At 40.8% G+C, this 18,367-nt stretch overlaps 2 protein-coding genes across 4 annotated transcripts; both read right to left on the reverse strand.

Moving 5' to 3' along the window:
* LOC140552066 (uncharacterized) lies at positions 1 to 7,083 on the reverse strand. Of its 3 annotated transcripts, XM_072676022.1 has the most exons (5): positions 6,993 to 7,083; positions 5,243 to 5,452; positions 4,469 to 4,642; positions 3,701 to 4,159; positions 1 to 3,322 (listed from the first exon to the last, which is right to left on the reverse strand). In XM_072676022.1, exons 3-5 carry the CDS (start codon positions 4,593 to 4,595, stop codon positions 2,871 to 2,873), a joined length of 1,038 nt encoding a protein of 345 aa, XP_072532123.1. In that variant the 5' UTR covers positions 4,596 to 4,642; positions 5,243 to 5,452; positions 6,993 to 7,083; the 3' UTR covers positions 1 to 2,870. The 3 variants fall into 3 exon arrangements, with proteins under 3 accessions (XP_072532123.1, XP_072532131.1, XP_072532113.1); XM_072676030.1 differs by lacking the exon at positions 5,243 to 5,452; XM_072676012.1 differs by lacking the exon at positions 6,993 to 7,083 and having other exon boundaries at positions 5,243 to 5,983.
* A 454-nt stretch (positions 7,084 to 7,537) lies between these two features.
* Positions 7,538 to 16,894, reverse strand: capns1a (calpain, small subunit 1 a). Its single transcript, XM_072676077.1, has 11 exons — positions 16,786 to 16,894; positions 14,480 to 14,552; positions 12,725 to 12,761; positions 11,699 to 11,791; positions 11,541 to 11,598; positions 11,264 to 11,328; positions 10,398 to 10,466; positions 10,152 to 10,230; positions 9,259 to 9,375; positions 8,057 to 8,115; positions 7,538 to 7,865 (listed from the first exon to the last, which is right to left on the reverse strand). Exons 2-11 carry the CDS (start codon positions 14,524 to 14,526, stop codon positions 7,839 to 7,841), a joined length of 651 nt encoding a protein of 216 aa, XP_072532178.1. The 5' UTR covers positions 14,527 to 14,552; positions 16,786 to 16,894; the 3' UTR covers positions 7,538 to 7,838.
* Between the last annotated feature and the right edge of the window lie 1,473 nt (positions 16,895 to 18,367).

The following is an 18,367-nucleotide window of genomic DNA, read 5'->3' on the forward strand; positions in this document are numbered from 1 at the left end:
TTATTATCAAATTGTGACATTTTATTTACATATTTAACAATCCTATAACCTGTGATTTTACTAATTATGATACAAAAACAAACAAACAAATATCCATTTACAAAAAGAAACACTTCTCCTCAGTCAATAAAACAGCTGTAAGTTGAACATGCCGGGGTTTGAAAGTTTATATTACGGACATAAAGAAAACACAAGGTTGTGAATAAAAAAAAAATGGTGTCCATAAACATCTGCAGCCGGACACAGCACATTCTCATGATTCACTGTAGGAGCATCTGCCTCATTATAGTCCTGATTCCAGCCATTACGGTTTCCACAACCACGCTATAGGCCAGAGTAGATCCTGAAGGGTTAGAGGCAGACTGAAGAATCTGACTAACAGTTTCTCCTTGTACCTTAACTGTACTGGATCGGACAGGATCGAGACATGTCTGATGTCTGGGGTTTGCTTGTTTGCTCTTGCACTGGCGGTGTGAGTCTAATGCAGCGAACAAGAAATTAGAATTGCAATTAGCAATGGCTGAGTAAATAACCCCCTCCATAACCCACCCCCCTCACAGGTTAAATTTAATAAATTAAGTAGTAATTGTGTGTTGAAAAGTGCCAAAGTGTAGCTCTGTAGATGATGCAAACCTATTTACACTAAGAACAATAACCCTATTTTACCAGGGGTGCACAAACATTTGCATATGACTGTATATGGAAAAAACAACCACTACATACAGACACAGTAATTAATACACCACTGCCCTCTACTGGATACAATGTGGACTGCAGTACTGAACATATTTAAAATTGTGGTTATTAAAAATTATGAAATAAAAATACTGTTCCTGGTTTTAAGGCTGGTTTGGAGAATGAGCATTTTGGTGATCGCTTAGAAACACAGCCCTGTATTTAAAGACTGGTATTTAAAATGCTGTTTGGGACAGACCTGGCTGAAAACTGACAAAAATATGAGGCTACGTAACTGGAAACAGAGCAGTGTGCCACACAGTCTCAGAAACCAGGCAAACAAGCTTAAACCATAAACAACAAACTAGAGCTGGGCGATATGGAAACATTTGATATCACAATATTTAAAGACATTTTTTTAAGCTGTGGCTCAGCGGTTAGAGCGCCGGGCTATCGATAACAGGGTTGTGGGTTCGATTCCCGGGCAGTGGCAAGCAGCCACTGTTGGGCCCTTGAGCAAGGCCCTTTACCCTCTCTGCTCCCCGGGCGCTGGAGTTGGCTGCCCACCGCTCTGGGTGTGTGTACTCACTGCCCCTAGTGCTCTAGTGTGTGTGTGTTCACTACCACAGATGGGTTAAATGCGGAGGACACATTTTGCTGTACAGTGACAAATACGTGCACCTTTACCTTTTTTTACCTTTATTTATTGCAATATTTTGTCATGTAAACAAAATACACCAACAGCGTAAAAATCTTTAAAACTGCTATCCAAATACTCTCCCATACAGAGTACTGTGATTTTTACTCAAAATATGCTTCACTCTCTTGAATTAAATAAGACTGATTACACTCATTGTAATGAAATGTGCAGTTAATCAGTGCTCTTTAAGCACAGCTAATATCCACGATATACTCATAAAAGCATATTGTGTTCCACCATAACAAAATTTATCACGATACGATAAAATATTGTTCTATTGCCCAGCTCTACAACTAACACACCTTGGCTGATTGACCATATCCGGCTACCACTTTCCCTCACTAAACAGGTTTGAGTATGTACACTAAATACCCTTCATCTGTGCAAAAACACCACCCTTAAACAGTTTTTATGACGACTGGTGTAACAGTAGACTCTGTCCTGCATTCGAGTGTTCGTCAGGAAGTCTGGGGTCAAACAAAGACGCTCTTTATGACACATATGGCAAAATTTCACAAAAGAGCAGCAAAGAAGACTTTTTCAGTTCCTCTGAGCGCGGATAGCGTATAGAATACACTATTCCACTATTCATATGGCAGCAGAGGAAGTTGGAGTGATACTCATTCTTATCATGATCTCAATACATTGACACTTCTGGGTCCTGATTGGTCGCAGCTAACAGCAATATCATAAGTTGAACTCTGCTGTAGCCGTTATTTCATAAAATCGTTGCTCTGAACAGAGCCGACCGGACTGGAGCCAGAAACAACTGACCTCAAGCAGCTGTTGTGTGTTAGTGGTAGTGAAGGAAAGCATTTGTTATTTGAACTGAAGTGTTTAGAGACCTAAAAAACTAAATTCATAAAAGATTATTTAAATTATTCTTGATAAAGCATTTTCTATTACTATGGCGATTAATCGTGGCAGCCTTAATTGCCACAACACGTAAACACATTTTCATAATACATGATTACGGTATTTTGTTTTTCTTAGGTTTGACAAGCTGAAACCAGCAGATCCCAAACACACACACACACACACACAAACCTAAATCCAGTTTAACAGGCTTGATTACACCCTCTTTGTAATTTAACATGCAGTTCTTCAGTGTTCCGGGTGTACTGACTATATTCATATGTTCAGAAAAGCAAAGTGTGATGTCTTTCACCACAATACCCATCAAATATCATCATACTGCCCTCCTCTACCCCGCAGCTCCAGTTTAAAAACGAAGAAGCAAACCTCAGACACCATTACAATGTCTTGGTTGGTCCACCACATGTGGTTTAAGGGGTTGGGGTGAAGGTGAATGTTTGATTCTTCCTCAAACGACTCCTTTAAAGACACAGCGGTTTATCTACAGCAGCACAGTCTTTCCTTTCTTCTGCTTCCCCAACTAGAGTGCCCTCCTGCCATAAGGTCGTCACAACGTAACCGACAGCATTTCAATCTGGAGACACAACGTTCTCTCCGAAAGGCCGGTTAATCCTTATTCTTACAACAGCGGTGGTTTCCCGTTGACCTTTTCGTGCAGCAGTGTTAGTGCTCCGGAGGCGAATTCCCGCAGCACCTGCACGGTTTCCCGCTGCAGCTGCAGAGACTCACGCACAAACTCCTGCTGTGTCTCGGCCAGCTGCTGCACCGACTCGGCCAGCAGCTCCAGCGACCGGGAGACAGTGGCTAACAGCGCATTGGTGGTGTGCTGCTCTTGCACGCTCAGACTAGCGCTCTGCGCTAACTGCTCACGAGCGCTGTCCGACTCCGCTGCCGCGATGGGTTGGGCTTGTTGGTTGTGGGCGTGATTTGTGGAGGAGGTGACATGCGCCACGTTGGCACCCAAGAGAGTCCCGTCCTCTTCTGCGTACGAGTTATTTACCGATGATAGAGTAGAAGAAGGCAAAACGTCGTGGTGGTCGTCATCGGAGTCTACCAAACGAGAGTCTGGGTCTGAAAGAACCAGAAAGAACAGTTAGGCGGAACACAGCAGGGGAGAATATATACTTGCCCAACTATTAACAAGCGCTACAGTTTTCCATTTACAACATTTAAGTGGGTTTATGCACCTAATTCATGTTTACGTGGCCATTTTGTAGCAACAGCGAACTTGTTTAACCAAATTACTTTTATTACTGTACCTTAATAAGCCAATAAATATAAGCTCTGTTCTGACTGGCTGCCCTATTTTGTGTTTGAATCAAAAACTACTCCAGGCTAAAACACTACATATTACTTGAACATGAATGACTCACATACTACAAACAAACAAACAAACAAACAAACAAATAGATAAATAAAAAAAAAAAAAACACTGCGTAGTCGACTTGCCTGTAGTTTTTGCAGCGTCCTGCTGTGCCTCAACAGCAGCGCCGGCTGCCGGAGGTGGCATCGTCCTTGTCTCGGCTCCCAGCCCAGGAGAGCTTTGAACAGAGCCCATTCCCAAGAATCCCGCATCATCATCGTCGTCAATGCCGCCTCCTTCCTGATCGGTGCTGCGGCTGCGGGACCGAGGGGGCAATGCTGCCTCCCACGGCTTCTTGTCCAGTTCCAGGATGGATTCTACGATGCACTCTGTGGGGGACAGGTCGGCCTGGGCGGGCGCTGTGTGAGAAATGTTACCTGAATGCAACGCGGCTATTTTGCGTTTGGTGTCACATTTGAGGTCGGACCATTTCTTGATGATCTCGCCGACCTCGCGGTCACACTCGCCGATCTCATTGACGCGGTCCGTAATCTCAGACCACTTTCTCCTCTTCACCTCTGATGGGACCCCTGAGTTGAACTTACCTATACAACAAACACACACACACACATTATTGTGTAAATTAGATTTTCTGGTGAATCTTTACCTTGAACTCAATATTTTCTAAAATTTGCAAAAATTGTAAAGGCAGGTAGGTTTTAGAGCAACACTTTGTAGCAAATAATTTTGTATTGACTTTGTATTTACAGCAGTGGAGTAAAAGTGATTGCGTAATGCTGCTTTTACAGAATGAAATATCAAATCAGTATTGTCCAATTCTCAAGATCTAAATATAAATGTAGCTATGTCCAGTTTTATCAGGCAGTTTGCTGTACTGGCCTCTCCACACTCACCCACAACAATGTGCCGGTTCTTTCGCACTTCGTCCAGCAGGATGTGCACCTCACTGAAAGTGAAGTTGGCCTTCCGCTTTTTGAAGCGGACCATGCTCTCCTGGCTCAGATACAGTGAAGACGACATACTTCTTAGGCTTCTATGTCTGACCTGCAGACTGTGCGTTAGCTGACCTGCAGAAAAGCAAAACATACAACCATGATTAATGATGACCTGCCTCTTTAAAATAAGATATTTAGTGTTTAAAAGGCAGATTTATAGATCAATTCAACCATCTATTTTAAAAAAATGTTTTCAAGTTTAACTTTCTCCAAACTCAGCATTTTCCATATTAGCTCCTGCTGCAATTCTCCAGTTCTAAAGAAAAAATAATTATGAAGGCATAATATATTTCTTTATATATATGCGTGTGTTGCTAAAATGTTTACATGCTGTTCCGTTCCAAAATACATGTACACTGAGATTATTCTGCATGCAGAGTACTAATATCAGTGAAATGTCAGGGTCTTTAGAGAAGACCTAATGATTTATGAACCTGTTTAATTTTTAGTTCATTTTTTTGAACATTTTATTCTAAAACTTATTTCAACTCTGCTGCAGTAAAGCTCTTATTTACTTTTGTTTGGACAGAAGAGGGTTTAAAACCGGAAGCAGTTTAGGCATTCAGGACTTTGACTGAAGTTCTTAGAGGTCAGATTAAGCACCAACATAATTACATTTTTACATTTTACATTTACGGCATTTAGCTGACGCTTTTATCCAGAGCGACTTACAAGGTTACTCGTATTACAGAGGTGGGCCAACGTAGTGTTAGGAGTCTTGCCCAAGGACTCTTATTGGGGAAGTGCAGCACCCAGACCGGGAATCGAACCCCAGTCTCCCCCGTGGTGTGGTAGCTCACTGGCAGGTACTGGGGTTATCTGTTGCGCCACACCAACCACGACGTGAGGAATCAACCAATTCCGTTCCCATTTACAGTAGATCTGATTTCACAAGGGGAAAAAAAAACATCACACCAACATCTGGTCCTTGTGGAAGTTCACTGTTCTGGGTTCATAAAAGGTCATAAAAGCATCTTATGCTAAGATCATCTTAACTAGTAGAGAGAACGCTCTGGGTGACGCTCGGTCAACTATTGAAGAACTGCGATGCTTTTTGGAACCCCAACTCTGATAGGGGCTCATACCAACCACAAGCTGAAATGTCAGTGTGAACGGGTGGGGCTAAAAAGCTAAAAAAAAAAAATACAATTTGATGAATAATGACATTTAATTCAACTTAAAATTTATTCAACTTTACTAGCATGTTACTAACACGGGGTTGTACAACACAACGAAAGCCTGGCCAAATCTCCAGGCCAATAACAGATAATGGACATGGCACAGTAGCACATAGACAATAGACATAAAACAAGACAAGGTACAGAGGCAACATATACAATAGATCTATGTATTGCACATGCATACACACACACTATATATATATATATATATATATATATATATATATATATATATATATATATATGCAGAGGGGTGGTTTAAGGTGCACAATATGTTACTATTGTGCAGACCAGGTCTGGTGTTTGAACAGCACCACATATCATCTTAATAATATAATAATATTACATATTATAGAGTCATCTCCAAAACAATGCACTCAAATCTCGATTTCTGCAGCTTAGTTTCCTATAAATGGACTGATTGTCTAACCTTGTATGTTCACAACTTTTAATCAATCTCTTTTATTAAAGAGGGGCGTTTGTTCCCCATGCTATGGGCCCTTTAAAACAGCAGGGCACCAAGTTCACCCCCTCCCCAGGCACTCCAGCAGCACAGTGACACAAGACAAGAGTCAGACAGACAGTCCTGACCTGAAAAGAAGACACACTCAAGGAGTCTGGACTGGACTAGGTAAGAAACCCCACATTTTAGCCGAGCATTACTTCACACAACAAGCCTGAAGAGGGGAGGATGAACCAGCATGTAGGAGAACCAAAACACCGGCTCATTCATTCACAGGGCAGACAGGTTAGCCGGGAAGAAAACTGCAGTTACGCTGACACAAACTGTCCAGATATAAGCGGACAGTACATGGACCAGCTCTGGCTCGACTTTACGCCCCGACGTGAACCTCACAGCAGCAGCCTCTCGCTGCAGCGCCATCGTGCTTAGCTAGCCAAATAATCCAGCTAGCTAGACATGAAATGTGAACTAAACACCCTTAATAGTGCACAGCTCCCGAAGCAGAGCAGCCGTGTAACCTCACCGCACACGACTAGAGCGAGAAACCCCTCACTAAGCGGCTATTTAAGCGATAAAGCCTCAAACGAAGCCAGTTTAACGGACGCGCTGTAATTGTAACAATAGCTAGCTACGCGCGCGCGCGCTGTAGCTACAACCCTTCCCCCTGCGTGTGTGTGTGTGTGTGTGTCTGCGTGTGTGCGCGCGACACTTTAGGACCACTTCACAAACTCCACACACACCCTGAGCGCGTAGAGTCAGGGATGTGGCTCAGATTTACCTGGAAATCTTGGCTGCGAGTAAGACTTGCGTCCAGAGATCCAGAAAGTTCGTAGAGAAGCGGAGAAGCAGCGCTGCGCAGACTCAGTGCGCCCGTCCCCACCTCCGCGGACAGCGTGCAGTTACACGCTTTGACCACATCGCCCCAGAAATGGCGCTGTTGAGCACCTAACCTCAACCGTAACAGAGCAGCTTAGCTAGAGCTAAACAGCAGAAGAGCTTAACTGACCAGAATTGCGACCACTTTGTGGTGTTTCATTTACTGAAATGTGTTCAGGACGTTGTAAGTGTCTACTTTTTTCAATTGCTTGATTTAAAAAGGTTAAACTAACTGCCCTTCCCAAGAACAGGCAGTTGGATTGAAGGCTGGTTGGTGTCCTTTTTAATTAAAACACATGCATGCACAAAATCCAAAACCAATGGGTGAAAAAAACAATGACACTTTTTTTTTTCCCATCTTTTATTTAATATAAAATATGACTCTGGGCACTGTCCAGTCACATCCTTCAGTTTTGCTTTGGCACCCCCTACTGGTTTCATGCGCTAATAGCACATGCTGTGTGTGACATACATTCATGCTGTACATCTATACAAACCACACCCTCTGGCCATGGTGATGGCTGACTGAAGACTTGCTCTAGAAAGTCTCTTAGCCCCTTTATGTTGTAGAAATCACACTAGCTAACATAGGACATCAGTAACATGTAATAATATAACTAAACGTAAATAAGCACTGGCTCGCTAGGGAGCGTTACAGAAGTTGCGTTAGAATCGAGTGTGCGAAGTTGTTGTGTGGAGTTAACAGGCTATCGGGGGTAGGCGTGGGTCAGTTCGCACGGCGAGATGCTCAGGAGTACATGGTCAGCTGCAGCCACTGTGGATGGACAGATGTGCATAGTGAAAGTTACTCAGTCAGGAAGAGTACAACTACATATCACATGCACTACCAGTCACTAATAGTTATTGATTCCATACTAGTGTCAACAATGAAGACGGACATTACGAAATTAAAAGCTTAGATAACATCACACTGTAATTCTAATAGTAATCCTAGTGATTTCCCACCTCCTGGATGTTCACTTTGATTGAGCCATTGTTGTCTTTATCCAGTGTCTTGAAGGCACCTAAGAAAAACCGAGAAGAGTTTAGCTGAACAGGAAAATACTTCTTGCAATATTGTCATCATATCATACAAACACACTATTAGACTGACATCACTGTGTAAATCATGAAGTGTATTGAGAAATGATTAAGTACACAGTCCATTTTTCTCAATTTAACTAATTTGGGCCCAAGTGTTGAGTTTGAAGCTCGCTTGCCCCCCCACTACAAATCATTGTGTCAAGATGCTTTTGGGAACCCAGCCCTGCATAGTATATAATTAGAAGAATTATGACTGACACAAAGATATAGAAAACCTTGAACTCAGAACTGAAAATCTCATTAAACGTGAAAATGTGCATCGCTGTAGTAGTTAGTCGACAGCTCGTTGCAGATCGTAGCCTAGTACTACTGATGGTACTGTGGTTTTCAAGGACAATGACCATATATTAAATATGTCTTGGTCAATAAATACCAATGTATAAATGCTACTTATGGTCTACGTAGATCTTTTGAATTTCTGATCAGCATGCATGAACACCACATGCTGAAACAACTCCAAGCCTCTAGAGGGAGCTATGTGATAACACAACACTGTGCTAGCACTGACACTGCAGTGATAGCACAGAACAGAGGCCATTTTGGCAAAACCTCAACAACTGTAAGTATACAGTTGTCAGATGGGGTGTGCAGTCCAGGTCAGCAGTTAGGAACCTAACACGAAAGACATGAATGAACATCTGAAGGTTTTTGTTCCCCAAAGAGAAATAAAGTAATATGAGGTGTTCCAAAATCCTGTATATATGCCCAGACTTTCTCCTTTTTGTTTTTCTAGCTAGGCTTTTATTCTTTAAATGGACAACCAAACAAGGTTTGGAGGTTGCACTGTCTATCAAATGGCATAAATGTAAACAAATGAATCCAGTGGCCGTAACTGCCAGACCAAAGGAATCATTGCAAAACAGTTGACGGTAAATTGACTTAATTGTATAAAATAAAGTCAATGTTTGTTTCTACATATTTTGCCTGTAAATGACACAGAACTCCAGCCGCAGCAACACAGAACACAATAAGTAACAAAATCTGTCACCCTGCAGATGAGCACTGTGTACTAATAATACCCTTCAGGAAGGCCTCAGTGGCAGTAATGGAGAAGCTGCACTCACGGCACATAGCGTCCAGGCGCACCAGGCAGCCGATGTAATTATCAAAGTCCATGTTTCCGTGCTCATCGCTGTATCTGCGGATGATCAGCTGGAAGAGTTGATCATTCAGGGGGAACCCTGCACACACACACGCACTTTCATGAGTCTAATAAATATGCTTGTGAAGGCCATGATTTAGATTCTATTTTTCCTGCACACAATGAAGATTAATATTAAGATCACCAGCATTAAAATAATACTAACTGTATGTAAAATGCAGCTCATCATGCATCATATGTATGCAAATAAAAGAAAGTACAAATGTGGAGAACCTTATTACATTATGTAATTTCCATTACATAATTTACTTTTATGAGATCTTACACTAGGAAAGGTAGAGTTTCTTGACTACTAGAACAGCAATGGTGGTCATTTTGACAGTTTAACATGAAATAACAGGAAAAAAGGCATTTCTAACATTCTAATGTTAATGTCATTAAGTGTCTTATTAATTTATTAACTAAATAATTAGGCTGGCAAACAAAACATCATTTTGCTGAAGCACAACTAGACTTCAGTGCACAGCTCCCACACACTGCTGTGAGTCATCAGTCACAAATAGCTTAAGAATGCTTTAACCAACCGGTCTGCTCGTGTGCTTCCGTACAGAAAACACTCCCTGAAACCCATAATGCACATGACATACTTGTCCTGTACGTTTTTATTGTGATAAATGATCATATCACCCACCCCTGTCCATATAATACAGACTACTAAGATACATTAGTTTTTAGGTAAAACAGTACATTTCCTACTGCCAAGGGTTAAAGCTGTGTAGATTGAGAAGAACCCCAACAGATGGCAAATGGTGTGGTCAGTGGCGCAGCCATTGGGTCATCTGAGCAAAGTCTTACCTGCAGCTTTGAATGCACCGGGCAGTTCGTCAGCTCCAATCACACCAGAGCGATCTGCATCAAACTGCTTATAGAGGCCCTGTTACAGCACACACACATAGTTACACACGTACTCCATTCACTAAACAACAGTAAATCTCATTCTTACAAATGACCACTAACGCCGTTACGCACAAATGACCAAAATATGAGCTTACTGTCAGATATGAACAATGTGGACACCCAGACACAAAAGAGAGACCTCACCTGCCATTTCTTGATATTGTTCCACAGGTGTTTGAACTCATGGAAGCCAAGTTTACCTGTGCTGTCACTCTGCATTACAGCATTAAGGAACAATGACAAAAACAGCTTCCAAAACAGATCTTTAAAATCATGTCTTAGAAAATGCACACAAATTAGAGACATTTACATAGTCTCATGCAAAAGTTTGGGGACCGCTGTGTAAAAAAGTGTAAATGAGTTCACATACTCTGCACATTCTAAAGCACAATTACTAATTAAATGTGCCATGTTGTATTTTTCCCCCTCAACATATTACTCAACAGCATGTTCTTAGGAAATTAATAGGAATGGTCTAATGTTTGCTTCCTGTAGAAGATTTCTGCACTTAATTTCTTAGAACATGAGCACAATGTGTCATTTGACCAAGGGTGCACAAACTACTTTTGCACAATACTGGCCATTCAGTCTACAGCAGTCTTAAAGGGACAAAAAAGTAAAATACAAAAAAAATTTAAAAAAAAGTGTGGTCATTCTTTACCAGGATGGACATTTTTGCTACTTGAATAACACATATTTAAATGAATATTACTTGAATAGTCCAGTGAAAATATGGAATGTTTAACACTAACTTTTCTGTGCAGTTAGAAGTGTAAGACTTCTACATAAACAAAACATTGCTTAGCTCTTTCATTTTAACTTTAAACTAGAAACAAATGCCTGGCTCTAGTTTTCATTGTACCGTGTACTGCGAAAATATTTAGATATGATCCTGTATTGTCCACACCTGCTTGAACCTAAATGTGAGAAGGTTTGTGCAGGCAAATCACCAAATCATGTTGAATGCCTGTATGCCTGTATGCGCATGTGTGTGTATTAACAAGGGATACATCCATGACAGCCACCATGCTCCTGCAGGACTCAATAGTGAAGCCATCGGTCTTCATATCACCATCTGCAGAGAGAGCAATAAGCAAATGAGATCTCTGTCCAATCACAATTCTTTTTACTGTGTGGTGAGAGTATCACCACCAATCACAGTTCTAGATATTGCTAAAATAAAATATGAATGAAGACATGACAGTTTTTATTTAATGTTTCTCAAACTGTGCTGTATAACATCAGGCTGTTCCAGAGTCTCCTTCTCATTGTGTAGCTTGTACTTACGTTTAGTGATGATTTTGTTGAGGATGTTCATCAGTTCATTGGGGCTCACCTCCATGTCCTAGAAGAGCAACACACACACACACACACACACACATTTAGGTTCTGTGCTGGTGTGTTCTCATGTGTATTCTGTATGCGCGTATGAGGAAAACACTCACATCACCAGCGAGCTGCTGGAACACTTTCCGGAACTGTCTCTCCTCATCAGTCTCATTTGCCTCAGCATACGCATAAGGCCTGCGGGGTGGGGGCTATCACACACACACACACACACAATTAACAGCATGACACAGCTAGTCGTGGTCCTCAACAGGATCTTGGTTCTAAACGCAGTATGTTAGGAGGTTTATAACGCGTTGTCTAGCTGAAGTTTCAGTAAACCGGGCAGATACAGTGTGGTTATTGTTTTCCCATTGTGAAGAAAGGACAGAAAACACGCATTCGAAAGAGTAAAGGACAACTGGATTGTTTATTATAAATACACTAAAATGCTAGCCTATGCTCATCAGTTCCTATAATACACAATGTTTTCTTTTATTATCATCACAGGAATGCACACAGTTCAGATAGTGCACACCCTCTCAACCACATTCACTACTGTATTAGTGTTACAACCACATTTGTTCCTGACTGAACACCCTCTGACTCAGAAGGTTAAATGGCAGCCTCTCTGGCAGCATCTGGTGAAGTGCTAAAGAAAAAAGGTGTGTGTGTGTGTGGTGTAACAGGTATGCTGGAGGTTTTGGCCTGATTCTGGCCAAACCTGCTTGTTTTGTTTGATGTGAAAGCACTGTACGACATGTTTCAAGTTACTGTACTTTACAAGTGTTCTCTGTCGACCCAGAAAGCCCACACAGACACACCCCTGACACCCCTGACATGAAAGGTATCCAGACCAGAATACCTTTCATGTTTCAGCTTCTCTTAAATTATAAACCAGAACTATACCTTTGATTGAACACTCAGAAGTAAAAGTTCAATTTATGATGTAACAATATATCTAAGAAAGTGATGTAATAATGGGGCACTAAGAGATAACAAGGTCATCTAATAAATATGTAATAGTGGGCTTGTATTACATTATAGAGCCACACACGCGCGCGCACACACATACACACAAATAAACGATACCGGCTGCTAGGTCTGTGTGTGACAATTATGAAAAAAACAGTGCAGTCACTTACAGGCTCTGAGGGTACAAACTGGCCAGGGTCGATGTTGCTGTAAACAAAAAAGGAGAAGATGACTGTTATAATAGCTTCCATTTATTATAAATAAATAAACAAACCCCACACACAAACAAGATCTGACACCTTATACACGTTACCTTTTAATTTACACTAGGTGACTTATAGCCAAGAGTTTTATTTTCCACGCTCTGAGACACAAACATCCTTATGACTGAGGACATGCATATGGAAGAACTTGTTCGTAATTGAGAGGGGATGGGTAAGGTATTTTCAGCAGATACTATTCATAGTATGGACCTTTTGTTTTAAAAGCAAGTTTCAACCGGCTTACAGCATTCCCTCTCAGTGAGGGGCATACAGTATGGGCCTTGTTTTATGCAAACTTTCCTTTAACATGCTGCATCAAACCAAATTAAAATAACAAATGTGTTTATCTGCACAGTAAGGATTTATTTACTGATCACCAATTACATTAAATTACTTTAATGTGTAGTGATATGAAAGTTTGGAACCCTGTGGTCAAACTGGGGTCATTTTCCTCACCCAAAACTAAAGAAGGGGGGCTATGCCCCTGCAGTCCTAGAATGAAGTTGAAGAAAAGCAATGCCGGTGAAAACAGTGGCAATAGTGAAACTATAGGTTATCTGCGGTCTCTTTCCTCCATGGGGTTAAAAATGGGAGAAAATGCTATAGCATTTTGGGTTGGTTTCAAAATATTTTAAAATAATATCAAAACATATTGTGGTGGCAAAAAGGTTTAATATTGATAGTGGACAGCAGACAATGAGACCGCAACCTAAAGGCACATGCTGGCAGGTCGATGGCACGTTGCACAATGGTCTTCAATGGTTCCTGAGGTCAGTAAGAGTATTCTTGAGTAATATGAGCCGATAATATGTTTGCCGTATAACGTAGAGAGATTGTTTTTTCACTGGTTAAAATGTTTATGGCTAATTTAAATTTTAAGTGAGCAAGTTTTAAGAAAACTTCAGTCCTGCCCATTCAGTTGTAGCCTGGCCTGTGTTGGCAACCTGCCAATTTGGAGAACTTATCTGCTTCAAATTCAGCAGTCAGCACAGTCTCTGTTTGACTTTTAATAAATGCAATGAATGAAACATGAAGTATAACCTACAAGAGCAGTTATTGGGGTGCCATGCAAAAAAAAAAAAAAAGTAAATTCTAAATTTCACCTCTTCAATTATTGAACCCCTAATCCAAATCAAATGTCTGTCGTTTAATCAGGATCTATGAATATCGAACATATCATCCAATACCTGGTTTATCTAATAGGGGTGTAAGAAAACGTTGATATCAAATATCAATATTCTGTTTTGCAATACTGTATCGATAGGCGGCAGACAGATAGTGTGTTGTGTTTAAACTCTGACTGCTAGATAGCAGTATTGTACTCTGTCTCCAGATCTTCATTCTGATTGTATAAAAAGTTAACTTTTCTTTTACTCAGATTGTACGCATATGATGGTGTTTTATCCTAGGAATTTACCAAAAATAAAATTGATACATATCAAATTGCCAGGTTCTTGCCAATACATAGCCCTAGTGTGGGATTAAACAAGTTCTTGTGCTGGAGACTTTTTACTTGCTTGCTTTAAAACAACCATTTGGTATTTTTATTGCATTTCTGTTTATATTCATTTATTTGTTACTTACTGTAATTGTTAGGTCTAAAAGCAAGGCTAAAGTGTACTTTTGCAAAGTACTGATTATGAATAACAAGCAGAGACTTACCTGACGACATCAATAATCCCTCCAATCAGTTTCTTAGCCAGAAACATCTTTGGCACCACTGAGTCAATTCAGCCTGCAGAGGAAAAGATCAGACCGTTGTCAAGTCAAGTCAAGTGGGTTTTATTGTCACTTCAACTACATACAGAGTACGTTCCTCCAGGACCATGGTGCAACATAGACAGTGCATACAAAACACATACAAACTACAATCCCATACAAACAAATTCCAGAGCCGTTTACAAACTGGGGTTGGGTAAGGCTACATGGCAATTAAGCACACTGGAATGAGGGCTGTTTCCTAATATGCATCCTTGTGTTCTCACCACCCCCAGTTGCATTCCAATGGTCATGAACAAAAACAAAAATACCAAACGTGGCTAAAGTACCCAGATGTGTACCTGACCCGCCCAAAATACCAGGGATGGTTCGCTTGGTGACTTACCTACAAGAACTACCTGTATTGACCCTGTGAACCACAGCGGTGTGATTATGGTTTCTTTTATTTTACCTAAATACTGCACTTAAAATCTGATTTTGCGAAAATTACATTTAAGTGGGAAAGAGACACCTAATGTTAAAGTTTGTGTTGATAAATCACCTAAATGACAGTGGTATTTTGGCTGCTGATGGGCACATCGAGTAGACTTTGTGGTTTCTTTTTGTAGACTTTAGCATAGATCTATCTTGTGTTAGCCTGCGTTCACACCGGAAGCAAAGAATAGCAACAAAGTGGGTGGAGTCACAACACAACTAAGTTGAGCAGAGGTGCTTTATGCAAATTAGGGATTAAGTGGTGTGGCAATTGCCAATAGGAGTCGGGTGATGCATGTGGGTGAAGGCAACTCTGCCAATGTGCAAGAGGTTCTTCTATGGCATCGCTCAAAGCTTTCTTCTCTTCCTGACTGCACAGACCATGATTCACTATGCAGGGATGGAATTTGTGGACATGCGAGTAGGATTTATTTTTGTGGCAACATCTTATATTTGGTTAAATAAATAAGAGAAGGTCTGTGAAAGTTGCTCTGATTTTGGAGAAGGTTGTCAGCAACTTACAGCTTGTGAAGTACGACGTACTGCCATGGCACTTTCTTGGCAGTACGAGTAAAACCACGACAACCACAAAGTTTATTTAAAAAGAAATGAAAGCCATTCCAATTAAACTAAAGAACTAATTCAATCAGGTTTTCGCCCTCAGACGCATCTTGCTTTCAAGGCCTTCATGCCTACAGCCTGGTTTCATGTGAGTAACTTACTAAACTCAGAAGAGGAATGTAAGAAATTCCCCGCTGGCAGTTGTTGAGGTAAACCCTCCATTTGTTAGCAGTGCTGAGGATGATGAATCATGAACAGAGTGAATCATCTCCTGAGGGATTTAAGGCTTTTTCACAACCGGCTTTTCCCTTCTCAGTTCAGGGCCGCCCAGTCTGCAGCCCCAGCCCTGGGGTATGGGTTTACAGGACACACCTAACTACACATAACTCACTCACTCTCTCACACACACACACACACAGTATCCGTCCACTCCCCACATGAAGAGACACATTCACTATGGTTCACCAGCCAATGCAAGAAGCTAGCTCACATTAATACTCTTTAGCTCAGAAAAGGCAGCTTTTCCAGAACTCATCCTTTTTATCAACGTCTGCTTTTAATGAGAGTCTGTCTGTCTGGATTTGTTTATCCAAAAACTGTGTGACAGGGCCGAGCTGAAGAGTCACATAATTCAGCCAGTAAGCCAAGCTGGCCGAGTTATAGCCCATACCATCCAAACCAGCTAGAAAAAAAAAACTAGCTTAAAAAGTGCTGCTTAAACACATATTTTATAAGAGTAAACTAAGCTATGTGTCCATTCTTCCAACTGGTCCTTTATACACCTAGTAGCTAGCATTAGCGAGCTAACTTGGTAAACTGTGTTTTGCCTGTTTTGCTGTTAGCTAGCTAGCTAGCGCTAACAGTAGCTAGCCAACGCAGCCAGCCTGACAGCCCAAACTACGACATTTGCAGGTTGTCAATGTTAGCTAGCTAATTTGAACATCTTTTCTAGTTTAGCAAAGCAAACTCTTAAAACAGCTCGTTTCCAAATCCCGGTTCATATTTTGCTTGGCTAATTAGCTATAGCTAGCCTAGCTAGCTAACTCTAGACTGTCAACGGGCTTCGCATCCGAGCTTCAGCTGAACCTAGAAGATTTCCTCTTTAACAGCAACTTTTCTACACATGGAGGAACAAGTTCGCATGGAATTAGCTAGTGCCAGTACGCCTTCACCTTCAGACGTGGTTTTATGAACTATTAAAGTGTGAAACTCACCGAAATAGAGCAGCTGTTCCTCCGCCTGTGTGTTACTGAGCTGAGCCGAGCTGGGGAAATACAGAGGAGTGACGCCCAGGGGTGTGGACACGACCTGGGCTTTAACAGCAGACAGCAGACCGGGGTTTAGCCCGAGTACTCCTGGACTGCCAGAGCCCCCAAAGTGGGAAGATACAGCTAATACAGCTCAGTTTGGAGGGGACAACTTAGTCAATTAAACTGAACCTATTAAATCTGTTGAACTGAGGGAAGAACTGTACTAAATTAGGGTTTACAGTCTTAGATTTATGTTTATGTTATGAACCACTCCTGTGTAGAACTGTAACCCTCAGAATTTGACAGAATTCACAATTTTCTATTTATTTTGTGTATTTTTGTTTTTTACTACATTACACAGAACACATTAAACAAACCCATCATGATATTATATTGGACATTAAATACAGACATGATATTTGGCTTCCTAACGGTAACGCCTGCTATCTGGCTTCCTTGCGCCTTACCCAGCTAGCAGGAAATAAATAAATAAAATCAATCAAAGGAAACAAGTAGGCACATTTCCAGAGATGTGGCAAAGGCTTTTTGGTCACATTGACCCTATAAGGTTTTGAGGTGTTCCACCAACCAACAGAGACCAATATAGAAACTAAAGCGTGGAATGAAACTATGTTGAGTTCAAGTTTTCTTAGATTATAAAATACTATCCAAGAGAGTCAATGTTTCTGAAAGTACAAGACAGCAGAAAAATGTACAAAATGGCTCTAATATGCTTGTCCTGTGCGTCTCCATGCGTTTATATAAGGACAAAATAATAAATAGGAATCTGAACACAATTCATTTGGATTAATCCAGAAGGACAGAGCTGTAAATAATTCTATAAATGAAGTTATAATAAGGTTCATAATGCCTGGCATTTAAAAAGGAAGTCACACTTTAAAGTAGATTCATTCACAAAAAACCTGTAAGAATAGAAAACTACAGTATATTGACAACATACTTGAAATACAGAGTAAAAGAAATGGCATTGTATCTGCTCTCTAGATGTTAATGTACTATAATATAAACAGTATACTGCATATTAATATGAAACCTGATCCCATACTTTTAAACCATGGTGTCATGTGGTGCAAATTCCGCAAACAACACTTATTTATCATGTCACATTAGTGGCTTTTGTGAGAAAAAAATGCTTACATGCGGAATATGGAGTGCTTATATTGCATTATTACTGTTTCAGTAGCAGTAAACAAAAAAAAATTACTTTCTTTAAAAGAAAAGCAAGTCATCCCAAAACAATCTGTCCTTGTTTTTGCCGGACATCTTTTCAGAGATAAGATCCTCTCGTTACTGCTTACTAAAATATCACTGATTTCATCACTTCAAAGAAAGGCAACAGCAGTGGTTTGCATAAAGCGAATCAGCCAAGCCATCAACATGCACAAGCTGCTGACTAAACAGCATTCAGAAGTGTGTGTGAATATGGACATAGTCAGCATGTGGCACCTGCACTTTTAGATTTCTGGTTTTAATCAGAGGAAGTGAAGTGTGTTATCCAAGCTGCTATGTTTGTAGTACAGATGAC

This window comes from Salminus brasiliensis, chromosome 1 (assembly GCF_030463535.1).
Source record: "Salminus brasiliensis chromosome 1, fSalBra1.hap2, whole genome shotgun sequence".
In the NCBI taxonomy this organism is placed as follows: domain Eukaryota; kingdom Metazoa; phylum Chordata; class Actinopteri; order Characiformes; family Bryconidae; genus Salminus; species Salminus brasiliensis.